The sequence below is a fragment of the Populus nigra genome, chromosome 1 (genome assembly GCF_951802175.1).
Source record: "Populus nigra chromosome 1, ddPopNigr1.1, whole genome shotgun sequence".
In the NCBI taxonomy this organism is placed as follows: Eukaryota; Viridiplantae; Streptophyta; class Magnoliopsida; order Malpighiales; family Salicaceae; genus Populus; species Populus nigra.
The window spans coordinates 5,227,691-5,249,934 of NC_084852.1; the positions used below are offsets into that span (position 1 = coordinate 5,227,691).

A 22,244-nucleotide genomic window follows, 5' to 3' on the forward strand; every position below is an offset into this window, starting at 1 on the left:
TTTTCATCTTCAATCAACTCCGTTATTTTAGCACCTTTTCAATTCAGTCTTTGGTCTAAAAAAAGTCCTTCAAATTGGTCCGCAATTGGCTTTCAAACTTTAAACATCTTGCAATTGTGTCTTGCAAACTCGACCCAAAAAATCCTTCTCATGACAAGATTCTCTACTTTTACACTAAATATTCAAATGAGAATATCTTGAGCTTCTGATATCGAAATCAGATGATTCAAAAACCCAAATTCATCTACACGTATAGGAATACAACTTTAGTGAGGGATTTAAATTCAGATAAAATCATTTTGAAGAACAGAATCTGGCTACAAACTGGCTGGTCAAAATGGGTCTCCTGATCTGATTCAGAAACTGACTATGTCGAGCATCCCAATATAAATGAGAGTCTGACATAAGAACAGTGATCCGTAGGACCTAATAAAGGTGTAAATCAATTCTTTAACATGTCATGAATGAAATAATATAGCTGGGATGGTCAGATATTGCACGAAACCAAGTTAGAATCAAGGATAAAGCTTAAACAGAATTGGTTTACAACATAATTGTGATAGCACCAGAATCAGTTTTCAGTACAAATTCTGAAGGATTTATCTAACCTTAAAGACCAGATAAAGAAGGAATGAATTTAACATTATGAAGACTCCTAATTAGCTTAAGAATCCTAACAATTTTGGTAGCAAAGGGGGAGGATAAAGAGAGCAGAAAAAAGGGTTCAAAAAATATTTTTTTATTCTCTGTTTTTTTCAATCTTCTAGCAACCATGAGCTAAACTCATGCATTCGGTTCAAGAGAGATACACACCATCTCCAGCTCGTGGGGCTAAAAAATGAGTAACAACACAAAGTATCATAAAAGATTAAAAACTTTAAGTTTAAAGACCAAAACATAAATATAACATTGAACTGTTTCACCCAATTGAATCCGTGCATAACCTAAACTGATTGAACCTAACAAACTCGATAAAAACCTACTGTAAGGCCAACTGGTCGATTAGATTTACCAACTAGTTAACTGCTATCATATACCAACCAGTTGGTTGGTCTAGACCAGCTCGTTGATTGATTGATTAGGATTCCAAGAATCCTAATCTAATAGTCTTCAATTATGCAGATCCCTAAAATAAATCATTGGTTTGATGAGGGTAGGGTCACAACAACCACAAGAAAAAAAAATAATTCTCTTACAACTTTTTCTAGGTTAACTTAGGTTGGGTTTGGGTTGACTTGAGCTTAGACCAAAAGTTTAGGCCTTACATTTTCAATATTCATAATCATTACCATTAATAAAAGATACTCTAGATGTGGATGATCCTTTATTTTGAAGATTTTAACTAGTGGTTGTTATTCTACTCAAAGTCTAAGTAAACTTATATATGAGAGCTAAACTCTGAAACCAATTGTTGTTCCAGCATTAAGACAACTAATAATATCAAATAATTCAAATTATTTGTAGTAAACATAATAACCAACAATATAATTAAAGTACTTAAAGTAAAGAGTTAAGAGAGAGAATTTGCAAACTTGCTATATTCACACCTCAAATATCAAACCGTACTTGAGTATTATATTTTTTTATTAGTTTAAGTTCAAGAGTACAATAGCCACCTGATGAATCCACACCAAGCCTTTTACTGATGATATTCCCTTACTAATACCAAGAGTTTTTACCTAACTTTTATGGTTTTACAAGTATGATTTTTTTTACAACAAACTCTTTCAACATAATGGATGATACAAATGAAGTTCTATCTTTATAACTCACTAAGTAGTACTTCTAGGATTTAAAAGTAAGTGTAGTGAGAATGAAAATATATACTCTTTTGTGTTATAATATGAAAGTTTAAAAGCACTAATTAGAGTATGATCAAAGATTGATAATTTTGTTGTTATATTGATTTTAGAGTGGATTTTTTATCATATATGTTTGGAATTCATTGCTAATTTTACGATTAGACAAGCTATATAAATGTTTATAAGAAAAACTAGCTATTGGAAGCCCACTAATGAGTAAAGCAGTCGACCAATTCAAACTGGTCAAGCCAATCAATCAATCGATTCTTGTAGAATTCCTAAGTGTTCATCACTAATGAACAAGCGGTTGTTTGGTTAATGCAGAATTTCCAATTGTTTATCACTGATGAACAAGCGATCATCCAGCTCATGTAGAATTCCATATTCAACAATTTTAATCTAAGTGAATTCTTAGAATTATCTATCTTAAATCATCTGATATATCAATCCTTTAATGCATGTAGAGTAATGTGTGTGTGTTCATTTTAATTGTACCATGAAGTAAGATATAAAGATTTACAAATTAAGAACTAAAATGAAAAATTAAACTAAGTCTTCACTTTGCTTTCTTCTTTGACTTTTTGATTGATTTTTCATGAAATTCTTCATGCTTAATGGATGTGATATTCATATGAAATATATTTGCATATTATTAGTGTCTATAAATCTTGTTTAAGTCTATAAATGAATTTTTACAACTTGCATACTTTTTTGGGAAATTATTTAGATTCAAAACCTTTAGGTAGTGTAATATACATATCTTTATGAATATTCCTATACAAGAATGCATTTTTAACATCTATTTGCTAGAATTATTAATATTAGCATGTAGCTATAACAAGAAGGTTTTTACATAGCTACCAACAAGAAGGTTTCATCAAAGCCAATTCTTGTCTTTTCTTGTAACCATTGGCAACTAGTCTGGCTTTATACATCTATACATTGCCATTAATACTAATCTATTTCTTAAAGATCTACATACATCCAATAAATTGTACTCCTTTAGGTTAATCAACCAAGTTACATTTAATCCATTTACAATTTTATATCCTTGAGTCATTTCATGGAATAAATATTAGATATTGGCTTTCATGTAATTGGTAGGCTTATTAGGTATGAGCACCTCATCATTTTTAGCTTCTATGAAAAATTCATATTTCATTGGTGTATGACATCTCTTATTAAATCTATGGAATTATTGTGTTTCTTGATCTTTAAGCTGAGTATCTAGTGCTATATATTCGAGCTCAGGTTCTAATTGGATGTTAGTTTATGGTTCTTGAACTTCTTCAAATTCTATTTTCCTCTCACCACTCCTTTCAAGAATAAATTCTCTTTACAGTCCTATTACAATTGGATTTAGTGTGTTTTTCATTAAATAAATACCTACATATTAATTTTAGGTATCCTTTACACCTTAACCTTGTAGAACAATTGCTTCATTTTATAAAGAAAAAAAAATAAAATATGTATCCATTACAATAACTTTGATTAATTTCTAGTATTAATAAAACATTAACTAGGAGCACTATGAACAATGTCTTGATATAATAAAAAACTTTATAATTATCACAACTTCATAATTTTCTTTTATAAGCATCTTTTTTCCTAATAATCTTATAGATTCATTAATCAAACTCAAATGAATATTAAATATATTGATTGCATGAATAAAGTTAGTGGCATATACAACTAGTGAAATAGAACTAAGATATATTAATATTCTATATCTTAACTTTTGATGAAATATTAATATTACATTAAAATTAAAATTAAATTTAATATTAATATTCTATTCTATATTTTGTGAGCGAGAGGAGTTTTTTGATTGACAATACAACCATATTAATATTCTATATTTTATTAACAACATTATGACAATTTAAAATTAATAACAAATTAATTTAAAGATATTATAGATGAGGGTACAAGGAATTAATTGCACATTGGTATACTTATACCATGCCTTGTTGCTTTTGAAGCTGGATTCCATACTAAAGGCCTTCTCCTTTTGTTCCTCCCGCTATTTTATTGCTTTTCGCACATATTTTCCAAAATTAAGGTAATAAAATTCCTATTGTCATTCTCTCAATTCCTATTTTACTTGTAATGTCTCACTCTTATAGTCGGTATCCTTATTTCTCTGATTTTCAGACTGGTGGAAAATGGCTATCGAAAGTGTTGGTGAATCCATTGTATCTAAGATAGCAGAACTCTTGGTGGAACCAACAATAAGGCAATTTCGTTACATGTTCTGTTTCAACAATTTTGTTCAAGAATTCAATGAACAAAAGAAGAACCTGGCTTTGACACTAGATCGTTTGCAAAAGGCTGTCGAAGTTGCTGAAAGAAATGCTGAAGAAATTGAGAAAGATGTCAACAAATGGCTGGAGGATGCAAACAACGAAATTAAAACTGTGAATCCATTGGAAAATGAAACAGGAAAACATGGCAAATGCTTTACTTGGTGTCCAAATTGGATACAACAATTCAAGTTAAGCAAGGCACTAGCAAAGAAGACGGAGACTTTGAGAAACCTTGAAGAAAATAGCAAAAAGTTTCCAACAGTGTCCCACAAAGCACCTCTTCAAGACATAGAATTTCTTCCATCAAAGGGATTCACACCCTCAGAATCGTCAAAAAAAGCTTTTGAACAAATTATGGAAGCTCTCAAAGATGACAGTATCGATATGATTGGACTGTACGGCATGGGAGGGGTGGGTAAAACCACCCTAGTGAAAGAAGTAGGCAGGAGAGCAAAAGAGTTTCATCTTTTTGATGAAGTTTTGATAGCCACGGTGTCCCAGAATCCAAATGTCACAGACATTCAAGATCAAATGGCAGATAGTTTAGGTCTGCGTTTTGACGAGAAAAGTAAAAAAGGGAGAGCAGATCGATTATGGCAGAGACTGCAGGGAAAGAAGATGCTTATAATCCTAGATGATGTCTGGAAAGTTATTAACATGGAAGAGATAGGGATCCCATTTGGTGATGCTCACAGGGGTTGTAAAATTCTTCTGACAACACGTCTTAAGGATATATGTTCTTTTATGGAGTGCCAGCCAACAGTGTTGTTAAGTCTCTTATCTGAAAATGAAGCATGGGCTTTATTCAAAATCAATGCTGGTTTACATGATGAGGACTCTACCTTGAACACAGTGGCAAAGAAGGTTGCGAGAGAATGTAAAGGATTGCCTATAGCGCTTGTGACAGTGGGAAGGGCTCTAAGAGATAAATCTGCTGTTGAGTGGGAAGTAGCGTTTAAAGAGCTCAAAAACTCTCAATGTTTGCACATGGAACAAATTGATGAACAAAAAAATGCATATGCATGTCTTAAGTTGAGTTATGATTATTTGAAGCACGAGAAAACCAAGTTATGTTTCTTGCTATGCTGTTTATTTCCAGAAGATTACAACATTCCAATTGAGTACTTGACGAGATACGCAGTTGGCTATGGGTTACATCAAGATGTGGAGTCCATTGAAGATGCAAGGGAACGAGTTTATGTGGCAATCAAAAACCTCAAAGCTTGTTGTATGCTGTTAGGAACTAAAAGGGAAGAATATGTGAAAATGCATGACTTGGTTCGTGATGTTGCTATTCAGATAGCATCATCAGAAAAATACGGATTCATGGTAAAGGCTAGCATTGGGTTGGAGGAGTGGCCAATGAGCAATAAAAGCTTTGAAGGTTGTACAGTAATTTCCTTAATGGGCAATAAACTCACAGAACTTCCTGAAGGATTGGTGTGTCCACAGCTCAAAGTCCTATTGTTAGGACTGGATGGTGGTTTGAATGTTCCAGAGAGGTTTTTTGAAGGGATGAAAGCAATTGAAGTTTTGTCTCTTGAAGGAGGGTGTTTGTCATTGCAATCACTTGAATTCTCAACGAACCTTCAATCGTTGTTGTTGATCAGGTGTAAATGCAAGGGCCTCATTTGGTTGAGAAAGCTGCAAAGACTTAAGATTCTTGGTTTTATGAGGTTCTCTTCCGTTGAAGAATTACCTAGTGAAATGGGGGAGCTCAAGGAGTTGAGGTTGTTGGATGTGACAGGTTGTAGAAATCTAGGAAGGATTCCCGTGAATTTGATTGGAAGTTTGAAGAAGTTAGAAGAACTGTTGATCGGGGATGAGAGCTTCAAGGGATGGGGTGTTGTTGGATGTGACAGCACAGAAGGAATGAATGCGAGCCTAACAGAACTCGATTCGCTGTCCCATTTAGCTGTATTATCATTGATGATACCGGAGGTTGAATGCATTCCCAGAGATTTTGTTTTTCCCAGGTTGCTCAAATATGATATACTATTTGGGGATTGGTATTCACTCGATAAAACATACCCAACCTCGACAAGGTTATATTTGGGTGATATCAGCGCCACATCCTTAAATGCAAAGACATTTGAGCAGTTGTTTCCTACTGTGTCTCAAATTGGTTTTAGCAACATTGAGGGTTTAAAAAATATAGTATTGTCCTCTGATCAGATGATCACCCATGACCATGGGTCGCAAAAGGACTTCTTACAAAGATTAGAACATGTACAAGTGACTGCATGTGGGGATATTCGCACTCTGTTTCAAGCAAAATGGCGGCAAGCTTTGAAAAATCTATTAAGTGTGGAAATTGAATTATGCGACTCATTGGAAGAGGTATTTGAATTGGGTGAGGCTGATGAAGGAATTAACGAGGAGAAGGAGTTGCGGCTGCTGTCATCTTTAACAAAGTTACATCTGCAATGGTTACCCGAGCTCAAATGTATATGGAAGGGGCCCACCAGACATGTCAGCCTTCAAAGTCTTATTCATCTGGAGTTGTTGTTTCTTGACAAACTGACATTTATCTTCACACCGTCCCTCGCTCAAAGTCTTATTCATCTGGAAACACTGCAGATAGAACAATGCGATGAATTGAAGCGTCTTATCAAAGAACAGGATGGTGAAAGGGAAATAATTCCAAAGTCTCTTGGCTTCCCAAAATTAAAAATTATTTCTATAAGTGGCTGTGATAAACTGGAACATGTCTTCCCTGTCTCCGTGTCTCCAAGTCTTCTGAACCTCGAACAGATGAAGATTACATTAGCTGACAATTTAAAGCAAATATTTTACAGTGGAGAAGGAGATGCACTCACCAGAGATGGCATCATCAACTTCCCTCAGCTAAGAAAATTGATTCTTTCAAATTGCAGTTTTTTTGGTCCAAAGAATTCTGCTGCCCAGTTGCCTTCTTTGCAAGCGTTAACCATTCATGGCCACGAAGAATTGGGTAATTTGTTGGCACAGCTCCAAGTACGTCCTTTATATTTCTCCATAATTTTTTTTCTTTTCTAATTTAAATTGTCAACTTTAATAAACTGTAATAATTTCTTCTTTCTTCCTCCAAATTTCTAAAACTGAATTTAATTGATAATTTAATTGTCAATACTTATATTTTCAATCGTCATTATGCTTTCCTAATTTGAGTGAAATTGAGGCTTTTCCGTCAATTAGTGGAAGTATTTGGACAGGACGGTAAAGCTTCATTTAAGAATACCGAGTTGTTTGTTTCAGTGCTGCAACTTATGACAAAAATTAAAAACAGTTGAAAAAGTTAATAAAAAATCTGTATTTAGTTTAAAAAACTTGTTATTTATTATATATTTTTCATGTTTTTTCTTTACATTTTTTTCACCTTTTCGTGTGAAAAAAATGATTAAAATGATCAACAATAAAGCATTTAATTTGTAGTTAAAATTATTTTCTTTTGTATTTTTTTTATTTTTGGTTAATGTTATAATTTGTTTTTTTTTTAATAGTTACAAAGTGCACAAAAGTTTGGAAACATTATATAATAGTTACAAAGTGCACAAAAGTTAATAGGAATTATATCTAACAAATTTGGACCCTTGTTTTCTTTTGATGCAGGGGTTAACAAGTTTGGAAACATTACATTTATACTCCCTGCCTGTGCCTGACATGAGGTGTATATGGAAAGGTCTTGTGCTAAGCCATTTGACTTCTTTGGTGGTGAGGAATTGTAAAAGACTAACACATGTATGCACAAACGTCATGATTACTAGTCTAGTTCAACTGAAAGTTCTAGAGATATTAACTTGTGAGGAATTGGAGCAAATAATTGCTAAGAATAATGATGATGAAAAGGATCAGATATTATCATTAGGGAGTGATCTTCAATCTTCATGCTTTCCTAATTTGTGTCAACTTAAGATCAGAGGATGCAACAAGTTGAAGAGTCTCTTCCCAGTAGCCATGGCTTCAAGTCTCAAAAAGCTCCAAAAACTTGAAGTAAGAGAATCCTCTCAAATATTGGGAGTATTTGGACAGGATGATCATGCTTTACCTATCAATGTTGAGAAGGAGATAGTACTCCCCGATCTGCAAGAGCTGTCTCTAGAACAATTACCGAGTATTGTCTGCTTCAGTCTTGGATGTTATGATTTCTTATTCCCTCATTTGGAGACGTTGAAGGTGCGTCAACGTCCAAAATTGACCACAAAATTTGGTACTACATCAAATGGTTCAGTGCGGGCTCAATCAGAGGTGCTGCTTGTTGGACCTGATTTCTTGCCTTTCTTTTAGTGTTTTTGTTTCTTGTTTCACTCAATAATAAGAACTTATAAGTTAGAATGCGTATGACTTGCTTGAATTGGTTTTGCAGGTATCTCAAGTAGGGGAGGATTCAAGCACTGGTTGCTCCGTGCCAACCACCACTAGTAGAATGTGGACCCGAAATAATGGGTGGTGGGAAGAGGAAGAGGAATGGGAGGAGGAGGAGGAGGAGGAGGAGGAGGAAGACGAGGATGGAGGTGGTCATGATAATTAAGTCAGAAGATAAGTTTGGCATTGGAATTTGAAAAACATGCTAACAATTCATTCTTGCAGGTAAAATAGCTGCAATTAATTATCTTTAAATGGTTAAATTAAATCAACATATGCAATATCCAGGCATAGAGGTAATATGGCTAATAATTGTTCTTCATGTTTGCATCAGGTTGGTTGGTTGGTGCTGCGTATGTTTTTTAATTTGTGGAAGTGATTTCAACTGTTTCATTGGCAATGGCATACAATCTGGCTTTGGCTTTGTATTGTAATTTTATAGAACTTCTAAAAGAGGGATATTGATTTCTCTTTCTATGTGTGTTGTTTAACCATGCATGTCATGTTGCGTCTTTAGTCATTATTTGTGCGAACCTCAAGAAATAAGGGCGTATGTTTGCTTGCCCATTTGTGTTTCTTTTCAAGTGTCTGAACCTTCAAAAACAAGGGCATAATATTACTCATTTGTGTGCATATTGTTTAATGTGTGGATTTTCGTTCTCCTTTCTGCTCAAACTAATGGCTCTACGACTTGTGTATTTGCCTCATCAACATGTTTTCCCCGTCAAAAAAAAAAAGAAGTTTTCCCCGTCATTTTGATGTTCTATTTCTATTACAATTCTTTATGTGGTTTTCAAATAGGCCTAGCAATGCTACTTGAGATCTGGAATGAATGTTACTGTAAAACACTATTTATGTTCTTATAATACCCGATTAATGTGGGTGTTCAAGTTAGTTTGTGTGCACCTCGACTAATCCCACAAGCCCTGAAGTTAACGACCATGTAAGCCTTCAATGACCATCATATTAGCAACCACAAGGCTCGAACTTGAGACCACAACGGGAGCAAACCCTTTAGTCTTAAACTCTTACCACTAAGTCACCTACTAGATGGTTTACAATACCCATTTTACTTATGGGTTATCATTTTCGGTTCGGTTCGGTTTTCACCCGAAAAAAACAGCCAAACCGAAAAAAAAGAGACCCGAAACTGAAATAGAACCGGCCCAAACCGGCCGATTCCGGTCTGGTTTCGGTCCTGTTTTTTGGATAAAAAACCAGACAAACCTATAGGCTTATTTTGGGCTTTTAATAGGCTTTTTAATGGGCTTCTAATGGATTTCTATTGGGCTTACAATTAATGTTGATATTGTCTCATTTTCTTTGAAGATTCCAAATATATTTAATTTTTTTACCCCTAAATATTCAATTGTATTAAATTATTATTATCAATCTTATGTTTATTAAATTTTTTGGCCAATGAATATTCATTTATATGACATTATTAATGTCAATCTTGTGTTCAATATATTTTTTAACTTGCTAATATTTTTCTACTTCCGAAAAGTTTAAATAAATAACATACTCTCACAATCACACACCAATAAGTTAAAATCCAAATTACAAACCATTGCCTTCAAAGGGCTTAACAAAAAAACAACAAATAACATTATCATAAAACACTCCAAGCCACAAAAAATTAATCTTCAAGTGCACATCGTCTCAATAGAAAAGCACTTCAAGAGCATTACACTTTGATTCCTGAAATTCATAATCTAGAATTATAACATGATAAATTAAATCAGAAGATATAAAAATAAGAAAAGATATTTATACCATATGTTTTCAATAAATGCATCACAATTTGTGAACTAATTATCATCCGTTGCTAAATGCAACTTTCCACCAAATTCTACAAAATAAAATATTAAACATTAGAATAAAAATGTGTTAATCAATAAATCATAAAATAAAAGGTGTAAGTTTTTAAGAAACATTACCTGATTCAAGGTTTTCGTAGGTTTCAAAATCATTCATCAAGGTTGTATTATCAGTTGGAATTGGACCATGATGCAACCAATTTTGACAACAAATAAGTGCTTGAACTGTTGCTGGAGATAGAGAACTTTGAAATTGGTCGAGTATACGACCACCTGTGCTAAAGGCTGATTCGGAAGCCACTGTGGATATAGGAATAGCCAGAACATGTTGTGCAACTTTCAAAAGTATCTTATATTTTGAAGCATTAATCTTCCACCAACCCAAAATATCTAATTTATCATCATTAGGATCCTCACAACCATCAACCAAATACCTCTCAACCTCATTTCTATTTTCCACACTATCTTCTTCTAGTAAGTGCCTTTTGAACCGAGCTAAAGTGTTAACATCTACCTCCAGGTCATCAATAGCATCATTAACATCTTGTTTATGCCTATTATCATCCACCACTTCATCAGCTTTCAAATAAAACTTATACAAGCTCACCAAATTATCTCTCACTTTTTTTGTTAGCAATTATGCTTTGTCATAATCATACAACTCACTAAAACAAAATTTCACATATTTCAACTTAAGACGTGGATCCAAAACATTAGCCACATACAATAAAAAATTCTGATTTGCTCCACAAACCCAATACTTCTCAAACTTACTCATCATGTTCATCGTCATTCCACTCAAAAGATTATCTCTACTTTTACACAATTGCAACAAGTTTGTATGCATGTAAATCAATTCATTGAAGAAAGAATTTGATGTAACATGCAATGAGCCAAAAAATTTCAATGTAACCATGTCTTCAGCAAAGTTCTAGCATTTTCCCAATCCTCCAAACTAGGTGGCCCTATGTTTTTTTTTATTCCCCTTTGAATCAACCTCCAAAAAGTAACTCATATACCTAGGTTCACTTTGACCTAACCTCACAAATACCTTTTTAAACTTTTCAGCAACTTCTAACATAAGATAAGTTGAATTCCATCGAGTTGCAACATCCAAACACAATGATTTCTTACACTCGATATGCAACTTTTCTGCACACTTCTTAAATGCAAGTAGCCTAGAGGGTGAAGATCTCATAAACCTAATTGGATTTCGAATCTTAACAACTGAAACATTCATCTCTTTCAAACCATTACATACAATGAGATTTACAATGTGTGCACAACATCTAACATGCAAATGTTCATTTGACAATATATTAGTTGGCCAATCTTTCATCGCATTCGTTAAATATGAAATAGTAACACTATTAGAGCTTGCATTGTCTACTGTAATAGTTAAAATTTTATCAATCCCCCAATCTAACAAACAATTCTCAATAACTTGACCAATTGTCTCACCCATATGATTGGAAACTTGACAAAAATTCAGAATTCTTTTATACAAATTCCATTCATTATCAATCCAATGAGCCGTTAAGAACATATAGTTAATGTTTTGGATTGATGTCCATGTATCTGTTGTTAAGCATAATCGTTGACCCTTAAGATCTCTCTTTAATCTTTCCTTCTCTTCAACATAAAGTTTCAAACAATCTCTCATAACAGTGAAACGAGAAGGAATGTCAAATCTAGGCTGCAAGGTCCTAGAAAATAATCTAAATCCCTTACCTTCCACAAAATTAAAAGACAACTCGTCAATTATAACCATTTTTACTAGTGCCTTTCTGCATTCATCATAATCATAACCTATTGCTTTAAGAGTTCCCACACTTCGATCACCTGATTCACCCCCTACTTTATTAGGTTCTAATACCAAAAATTTTTGCTTCTTATCAACCACAAAAGGAAACTTTTTGCATACTTTCAAATGACTCCACATATTACTTGTCCCATTAATAATAGTATGACATGCATAATCCTTTCCACAATAATTACATTCAGCTCTAGAGGTTGTAGGATCACCATCAAGTTTTGTAAAATGATCCTAAATTTGTGACTTTTTTTTATCATCAACATTTCTTTTCCTAGATGCAAGGACTTGAAGTTGTTTACCTTTATTTTCCGTGGTGGATACTGCAATAGTTGATGTTGGGTTAGTGTTTAAAGCTGGGGCATTGGTTGATGTTGGGGTAGTGCCAGTGGATGAAGCATTTTGATTTTAAAGGTTTTCCATCTGTAATTACCAAATGCAAATATGTTCATTATCACTTGCACAATTCTTTTCAGTACTTAATAAACATAAAGATTAAAATCATGTTTAAAAATTAAAATGAAACAAATATTACAGAAGTAACATGTGAAAACAAGCTTAGAAAATGTGTAAAAACAAGCTTAGAAAATCTATCAATGGAGGAAAAATAATTACAGAAGTAACAGAACAATGAATACAAGAATAACATGATTTTAATGAATACAAAATGCCAATCAAGATCATCCAAAATAGAATAATGAATACATTTTATAGAATGACAAAACAAAACCGAATAAAAAAAACTCATCAAAACAAAACTAATTTGCAGAATCAAGTCAATTAACACAGGCTTATAAACATGATTTTAATCAAACTACTTGGTGTGACCTTATAAATCAACCAACACAGCAACAAAATCAACAATTCATCTATTTTTAGTAATCAACTAACAAAGCAACAAAATCAACACAGCAACAGGCTACAGTAACAGAATCAACACAAGTTTACAGTAGCAGATATTGAAATTACATTTACAAAACAACAAAATAAACTATAAAATTACATGTACAAGACATCTCTAATCCTAAACTGCAAACCATTGTAAGAAGTAAGAGCGACAATTTTGATTAAAAATAATCATCATCCTAAACTGCTAAATCCCTTCTATTCAAACAAAGGGAAAAAAATTCACTTTAATCACCCAAATAACTCTAAATTCTAATTTAAACCTAAACAAAAATTCATCACCCAACAAAATTATTTAAAAATAACAATAAAATTAACTGTATGAATTAATTAGAAAGGAGAAAAAAAATTAAAACTCACTGGTTTTGAGAGGTTGAGGAAATCAGGAAACGTCGGTCTGATGGAAACACGGAGTCACCGACAGTACTGTTGATCCAGTGGAGACTGAGGAAGAAACATATAAACAATAAGCTTAACTGTATTAAAAATAACAATAACCTTAACTGAATTAATTAATTAATTAGAAATGAGAAAAAAAATTAAAACTCACTGGTTTTGAGATGTTGAGGAAACGTCGGTCTGATGAAAACACATACTATTTTGGTCCAGTTGAGACTGAGAAAACGTCGATGGTCGATCTGTGTTTATGTTTTCTTAGTCTAAGGAGAGTGGAGAGGGAGAGGCGAAGAGGCGAGAAGGGACGCGTTGCGGGTGCTCTGGTACGGAGGCGGCCTTAGCGGAGGTCGGAGAGGGCGGGAGGCGAGGGGGACGGCGAGTGGCTCTGAGTAGTGAGAGGAGAGATTGTTTGAAAATTGAAATTGAAAGGTTTAGGGTTAGCGGAGAGTAAACTGGCGAGAAGAGAGGGGCACAGCGCAACTTTTTCTATTTATACTAGCCTAGCCTAGGAACCCTTTTTTGAACCAGTCCGGTCCGGTTAACCCGGTTTCTGCACTACAAAACCGAAAACCGAACTGAACCGGGGTTTTTTCTACATAATCTAATCGGTTTAATCGGTTTTATTTTTCGGTTCGGTTTTTTCAGTTAATTTTTTGTCGGTTTTATCGGTTTACTCGGTTTATAGGTTTTTTTGAACACCCCTAATTTTACTTATACAAGTGTGTGCGTATATTTAAATCTCAAGTTTAAGTTTTTGTGGAAAAAATAACAAATAATTTTCTTTTGAAGTTTGTATTTTATATATAGCAAGTCACTTGGTTAACTTGGTACCGTGCAATAATCTGGTTTCTACATAGATATATAAATATATGTGAATGAGTATATAAAAAAATCAACTTACAATGTGAATGAGTGAAGGATAAATCCTCTAGCATTGAAAAAATTAGTGTCTGCCATTTAAGAGCTTGTAGTTGATTGTAGTATTTTTTTTTTCTCAAGTCTATTAAATATCTTATTTTTGGTAACACAAATGAGAATAAACAACAACTAGAATTTATAAACGAACTCTCTCAAAACAATGATGAGAAGGATCAAAAAATTTAATAGAATGAAGAATTATACTGAATATAAAATAACAAATCAAAAGCATTAATGAAAAAGAAACTTCCTTTCTATTTGGGCTATGTAAACCTGAACGAACTAGATTAAGTCGACAAAGCATCTTTTTGTCGCAGTGCAAGAGCTTGTCCAGTAAATTTAGACTATAACATCATCCGCTAGGCCCATAATTAAATCAAAATCGGAACCCAAAGCAAGTGGCCTATAACAGGATGTATCCACTAAAGCAACTTCTCCCGCAAATTGGTTTCCAGGTATCTCAAGTAGCGGACGATTCAAGCACTGGTTTCTCCCTGCCAACCAGCACTTGGAGAATGTGAGCCCGAGGTGGGTGGGTAGACGAAAGAGGAAGATGGTTGGATTGGTGATGATGATGGGTAAGAAGATTAGTTTGGCTTTGGAATTTGAAAAACATGCTAATAATTCATTTTTTTTCCCAACCAAAGTAATATGGCTATAGTTTTTTATGTTCTCTCCTTCTCCTTGAACTCTAAATGGTTGAATTAAATCAACATATGCGATATGCCTATTACATGATCATCTCAACATTAGGCGATTTCATGGAGATTCATGTCTTTGAGCTGTGGTGCTGTGAATATTTTTTAATTGATGGAAGTAATATCAATTGTTTCATTGACAATGAGATTCAATTTGGCTTCACATTGTAACAGTCTTAACTGCTATAGAACTCCCAAAAGAAAGATATTGACTTGTGTATCTGTGTTTGATGAGTGAACTTCCATAAACAAAGGCGTCTGTTTGTTTGCCCATTTGCGTTTCTTTTTAAGTGTCTGAAACTTCAACCTTTAAAAACAAGGGCATAAAGTTTAATCATGTGGGTGCTTATTGTTTAATGTGTGGATTTGCATTCTCCTTTTTGCTCAAATTATTGGCTCTACGACTTGCTAGTTTCGAAACATTCAACTTTTTTTTTTTGTTTTGTTTTGTTTTTTTTATTTACAGTTTTCCTAAGAAAAAGAAAGTGCAAACTCATAAATGGCAGTTAATTACTGGAGAAGTTTATTATGGACAATGTTTTTAGATACTAAACATGCACAACGTTATAATAAAATTGATGTTTTGTTACTAAAAATGAATGAAAAAAAATGCTTGGTAAAATTGGAAAAGCTTTTTTAAAATTTGTTGGAAATCAATAATCAAAATGATGTTTTTGAGTATTTCTCAATGCAAAAAATAAACATTTTAAGACCACTTATCACCAAATAACTTTATAATTATATGTGACACCACCTTATAGCTAATTCTAGCTATTCTCGATCTCCTTAGAAACACAGTCATGTTCTTTTCTATATGGGTCACGCACATAGACTTATGGTGGTTGAATTGCCGTCAGTTAGTGATAGATTGTTTTTGTTTTTTTTTTCTCTCTCTTAACAATTAAAGTACATAATTGTCCTCTTTGTTTATTTTTTTTTAATTTCAGTCGTCATTTTTTGAGTTTCTTATTTTGTTCTTATTCCTTTTCTAGAAGTTTTTTTTTGTTTTCAATTTTGTCCTTTAATTATAATTTCTCATATGTTGTGTTTTCCATTTTAGTCCTCCTTATTCTTTTAATATCTTATTTTATTTTTATTTCTTTTATATTCAATTCTCCTAAATTCATCCCTATTTTTAGTTGGTGTTAGTTTTGATGTTCTTATTTTGGTTAGGTCCTTTTTCGTTTGATTTCTTATTTATTTCATTTGCTCTTTTGTCAAATTTTTTATGGTTTTTGATTTTATCATTCGAAATAAGTTTGAGATTTTTGTTATTTCAATAATAATTGTCATAACCCAATTCTGGGTTATCCCTCAAAATTCATTTTTTTTCAAAATCAAAATAAAAAAATAAAATAAGGGCTAACAACGTGGAGAAAGCAGGTTGGGAAGAATTTTAAAAAATACAAAAAAATCAAATTGTAATTTTGAAGAAAATTCAAGACCTAATTGTACCCTATTATGCCAAAAAATAGAGAAACAATGCAAATTCCAGGTCAGATTAAATGGTTATTGGATGAATTTGCATAAACATTAAGTCCAAGAACATATTTAAATTTTTAGTAGGTCAATTTGATTTAATTATGGGCCAAATTAAATTTTAATTATGTTTAAGAATTAATTTGAGTCCAATTGAAGGATTTAATTAACTGCAAGTCCTTAATTATACTTTTAAAGGGTCAAATTAATTTTATTTGGTGGAAAATTAAGTTTGGGAGCCCAATTTGGGCTTAATTGAGAAGATTGAAATTTTAAGAGATCAAATTTAATTTTTACCAAGTTAATTAATTGAAATAAGGGGAAATATTGCAAGTAAATTAGAGTTTTGGGGTCGATTAGGGCATAAATTGTATAAATCCGAGATCAAGGATCAAGGTGCAAAAGGCGTTTAAATCCGAGGTTGAAATTGTAATTCGACAAGGGCTTAATTGCATTAAATCAAAAGTTTGAGGTCAATTAGGGGTGCAAGTGAACACAATTAAAAGCTGGAGGAATACATTAATGTTTGACAAAAATCCCAAATATAACCCTAAACGGCGCCGTTTTGCGTTAAAAAAAAAGACAAGACGACGTTTTGTTTGGTCACTATTCATTATCTTCTCATTTTTTACACAGAAAAGCTAATCAGGTTATCTACTTTGCAGGTGTATTTAATGTATCTAACCTTCACCAAATTTGGCAAAACTTGTATGAAACTAATCACCTGACATCCCTATATGCCCCGATATGGTCCTTACTGGCTTATTAAAACCACAACGGACATGGCATCAGCCCAAAGAGACCAACTCAGGCAGCCTTGAACTATCAAATTTGACAGTTCATGATGCCTACTTTAAGCTAACGGTTGGGATCCTTCCCAGTTGAATCAATGGCCAAAATGTTTTCCTTGTGAAGACAAAATTACCCTCTCCCTCTCTCTCTCCACCGTCAAGGCCTGAGAGAAGAAGGATGCTACTACTAGCTTGTCCGCCACCAGCTCCACCACAAGTAGCTACCCCAAATGCCAGCTAGCCTCCTCAATGCTTGGAACAACCGTCATTTCTTCCTCTCTCTCACTTCTGTAAAATCCTTCTTCTCTCCCTCATGAATGACTCCGGCCACCATTCTTCATAGTGACGCCACTCGAGCCACCAACTAAGCCTCCTGATCATTGTCGAGACTCCTGCTTTGAGTGAGCCGCTCCTTCATCAACCTCCATTTTTTGCAACCATTTCGGTTGCATGCAGGACGTGAACAGTTCACGTCCTGCAAATAATTACCTCTGCTTTAGGTCAGGCCGAACTTGGCCCATCCCAGATGAAATGGCTAGGCTGATTTGGCCCAACCCTAGAAAAAGAAAAAAGATTTCGGCCCAACCCAATCATTCTTGGGCTACGGCTGGCCCAACCCATATATTTTATAATATTTAATTATAATATTATATATATATTTATATATTAAAGAAAAATTCAAAAAAAATTAAAAATCCTTTCAAAAAAATTGTGATTTTCTTCCATGTTTTTCTATTAATTATTCTTAATATTGAGTTGTATTTTTACACTGTAAGATACAAACCCAATATTAAAATACCCAGTTATCTCCGAAATTGTTTTTAAAAAAAAAACTCAAAATTTTTAAATTTGTTTCCCCTTTTAAAAGAAAGAAAATTTTTTTTTCATGCATACGACTAAATCTTAAAATTTTTCCAATCATATTTTAATTAAAAAAATTACATCTTTCTCATGTTTTGAAAATCCAAGAAAAATAAATATCATAACTAGTTTTTGGTCATCTATTAGGGTTTGATCAAAATGTCAAAAACCTTTTTCCAATCTTTTTTGAGGGTCCGGATATAGACTTTAATATATGTGGGGTGTAAAATTACATGATAAAGTACATCTTCAGGTATTAAAGATATAAGGTGTAAAAATACGATGCTAAATTTTGACTTTAGAATGGTTAGAATTAAACCCGATAAGGTAGGTCTACCTTGAACTTTAGAAAAGATCAATGAATAAAAACCCGAAATAGAAAAACAATCAAACAACAATGCAACTTACCTTAGGTAGGGTGCACTAGAGGTGATGTGTCTTCCCCTTGCACAACCAGTCCCTTACTCAGACTTTCGCAGACTATAGATTCTTAGTGATCATAATATTAGGTGGCGACTCCTGAACCTTAATCATAATTTTATGATTATATCAAAAAGCTCTTCCAAACACACACCCCTACCTCCTCAAAAGGCATGATAAAACCTTGTCGCCGACGACGATGTTGTGGCCCACTCCGCGTCAATAATAATAATAATAGTAGGAATAATAATAATGGTAATTGTACACTCCCGTATAAATATAAGACTGAAAGTAGTTAGATCTCGATGAGTGATGGAGACGGATAAAAGAAAAAAATATATAAATTATGATAATAACAATAATGTGATGTATAATAGAGAGGATAACCTTCATAAAATAAATTTTAGTTTAGAATTCATAACGACGTCGAAACAGTGATGTGACCATTACTATGATAATATGCATATATAGCCTTTATGATAGTATAATTTTAGTATAAAAAATATTTGTTTGTACTAACTTGGATGGATTTGTTAAAAAGATAATGAAATAAGAGGAAATTAATGAAGGTAACGAAGCCATACGTTGTTCTTAACAGCTTGTAAGGATGAAACTAAGGATTTTATATTAGTGAGAAAGTAAACGTACAAATATACCCAACCTTGACAGTATTATATTTGGATAAGACAAGCGCCTCATCCTTAAATACAAAGACATTTGAGCAATTGTTAAAAAAATTAGAACATGTAGAAGTGAATGGATGTGGGGATATTCGCACTTTGTTTCCCGCAAAATGGCAGCGAGCTTTGAAAAATCTAAGGAGAGGGAAATTGAAGACTGCCAATCATTGGAAGAGGTATTTGAATTGGGTGTGGCTGATGAAGGAATTAACGAGAAGGAGCTGCCGTTGCTGTCATCTTTAACAAGGTTACATCTGCAATGGTTACCTGAGCTCAAATGTATATGGAAGGAGCCCACCAAACATGTCAGCCTTAAAAATCTTATTCATCTGGAGTTGTGGTCTCTTCACAAACTGACATTTATCTTGACACCGTCCCTCGCTCAAAGTCTTTTTCATCTAGAAACACTACAGATAGAACAATGTCTTCCCTGTCTGTGTGTCTCCAAGTTTTGTGAACCTGGAACAGATAATGATTAGAGATGCTGGCAATTTAAAGCAAATATTACAGTGGAAAAGGAGATGCACTCACCATAGATGACATCATCAACTTCCCTCAGCTAAGAAAATTGTCTCTTTTTTTCCAGATCAAATTGCTGCTTCTTTGTTCCAAAGAATTTTGCTGCCCAATTGCCTTCTTTGTAAAATCTAAGAATCTATGGCCACGAAAGAATTTGATAATTTGTTGGCACTGCTCCAAGTACATCCTGTATATTTCTACACTAATTTTTTTCCTTTTCTAATTTAAATTGTCAACTTCAATACATTGTGATAATTTCTTCTTTCTTCCACCAAATTTCTAAAACTAAAGCAATTGATAAATGCTATTAAATACTTTAGATATTCATTGAATTTAAAAGTAGTCGTCTCAGTATATCATTCTCTGTCTCTTGATGCAGGGATTAAAAAGTTAGAAAATAATAATTGTTATGAAATGAGACCTATGATTTCAATCATTATGCTTTCCCAATTTGAGTGAAATTGAGGCTCTTCCGCCAATTAATGGAAGTATCTGGACAGGACGATAAAGCTCCACATGAGAATATTAAGTTGTCTGTTTCAGTGCTGCAACTTATGATTTCATATTCCCATGCCCTATTGCCCTATCTATTTATATCTTTTTGCTGACAAGTATTTGGCTGAAGTATTGGGGAAAATTGGTTCATCTATTTACCAAAATTATATAATAGTTCAAAAGTGCACATAAATTACTAGGAATCATATCTAACAAATTGATGCTCTTATTTTTTTTTGATGCAGGGGTTAACAAGTTTGGAAACATTACATTTGTACTCCCTGCCTGTGTCTAACATGAGGTGTATATGGAAGGGTCTCGTGCTAAGCCATTTGACTTCTTTGGTGGTGTATGTGTGTAAGAGACTAGTATATGTATTCATAGACAACGTGATTGCTAGTCTAGTTCAACTAGAAGTTCTAGAGATTTCAACTTGTGATGAATTGGAGCAAATCATTGCTAAGGATTATGATGATGAAAAGGATCAGATATTGTCAGAAAGTGATCTCCAATCTTCATGCTTCCCCAATTTGTGTCGAATTTAAATCAAAGAATGCAACAAGTTGAAGAGTCTCTTCCCAGTAGCCATGACTTCAGGTCTCAAAAAGCTCCAAATACTTAAAGTAAGAGATCCTCTCAATTATTGGGAGTATTTGGAGAGGATGTTAGCTTGGTTATGGATGTTAGCCATAACTTGAATATGCAAAAATACAATAACTCCTTCTCAACATTTTTTTCTCTCATTCGTTTCATTGGTTTTCTCTCTCTCCTTCGTTTCAAAACATCTCTTGTTTTTTTCTTGTAATCTCTATCTATAGTTATATCTTTATCTTCACCTATGTTATTGTTTTTATTGCCATAATAATTTATTGAATTTGCCTTGTAAATGTTAAGTAAATATATATGATTAAATTAAATTGTTTTATCTCAATTTTACTATATTATTGATTGTTTTCATGAATTTTAATTGTTATTGTTAAATTTATATAGATGTTAGTTGAATATATAGAATTAAATTTTATTTTTTTTCTTTATTTTATGGTTAGAAACATTTTATTATCATTTTGAAAATGAGATGAAATTGAAAAATATGAAATTTCAAGTATAAATAAAATAAAATCAACTGGTTTATCGCATATATTGTTAATATTTAGAGATTTCAAAAATTTAGGTAATCTCCAGTATAGGGAGGTGCTGCCAATTTTTTTTTAAAATAATTGAATTTGATTATGTAATTATTCGTTTAATTTGTGTAGATACGTAGAACGAAATCAACAGCACGTCTTGAGCATATTTTTCTAGCGGCGAGGATGACTTGTCCTTAGGTGCCAATCAAGAAGAGGCACTTGCTCTGACTCGCGATGCTGCCTCTTCCAGCGTGGTTCCACAATGCAGAGGTGGTGTACCTTCACAGCGGGGTCAATTCATCTGCAAGTACGAGGCACATTGGAAGGACGACCTTTCAATGTAAGTATATTTTGGTTTTAGTTTTTTTTAATTATAACATAATTTGTGAACAACTAATTAATATTTATTTATTTTTATTTATTTTTAGGTTCACAAACATTGAGGCCGCCCGAGTAATAACATCGATGTTTAAATCGTTGATAGAGATTTCATTATTTTAATGGAGTCACGTTTCCAGACATCCTGATTAGAGACCTTATATCAATGCATGGTTTCAAAGAATATTCTTCTAGCGGCGATAATGACTTGTCCTTACGTGCCAATCAAACCTGCGCTGACTCACGATGCTGCCTCTTCCAGCGTGGTTCCACAATGCAGAGGTAGTGTGCCTTCACAGCGGGGTCAATTCATCCGCAAGTACGAGGCACATTGGAAGGACGACCTTTCAATGTAAGTATATTTTGGTTTTAGTTTTTTTTAATTATAACATAATTTGTGAACAACTAATTAATATTTCATTAATTTTATTTATTTTTAGGTTCACAAACATTGAGGTTGCCTGAGTAATAACATCGATGTTTAAATCGTT

The 22,244-nt window shown here is 33.3% G+C and overlaps 1 protein-coding gene across 1 annotated transcript; it reads left to right on the forward strand.

Annotated features, from left to right (window-relative positions):
- The first annotated feature begins 3,929 nt into the window (after nucleotides 1-3,929).
- Nucleotides 3,930-9,114, forward strand: LOC133704293 (probable disease resistance protein At4g27220). The gene is made up of 4 exons (XM_062129092.1): nucleotides 3,930-7,084; nucleotides 7,700-8,335; nucleotides 8,454-8,677; nucleotides 8,787-9,114. Exons 1-3 carry the CDS (start codon nucleotides 3,968-3,970, stop codon nucleotides 8,616-8,618), a joined length of 3,918 nt encoding a protein of 1,305 aa, XP_061985076.1. The 5' UTR covers nucleotides 3,930-3,967; the 3' UTR covers nucleotides 8,619-8,677; nucleotides 8,787-9,114.
- The last annotated feature ends 13,130 nt before the right edge of the window (nucleotides 9,115-22,244 follow it).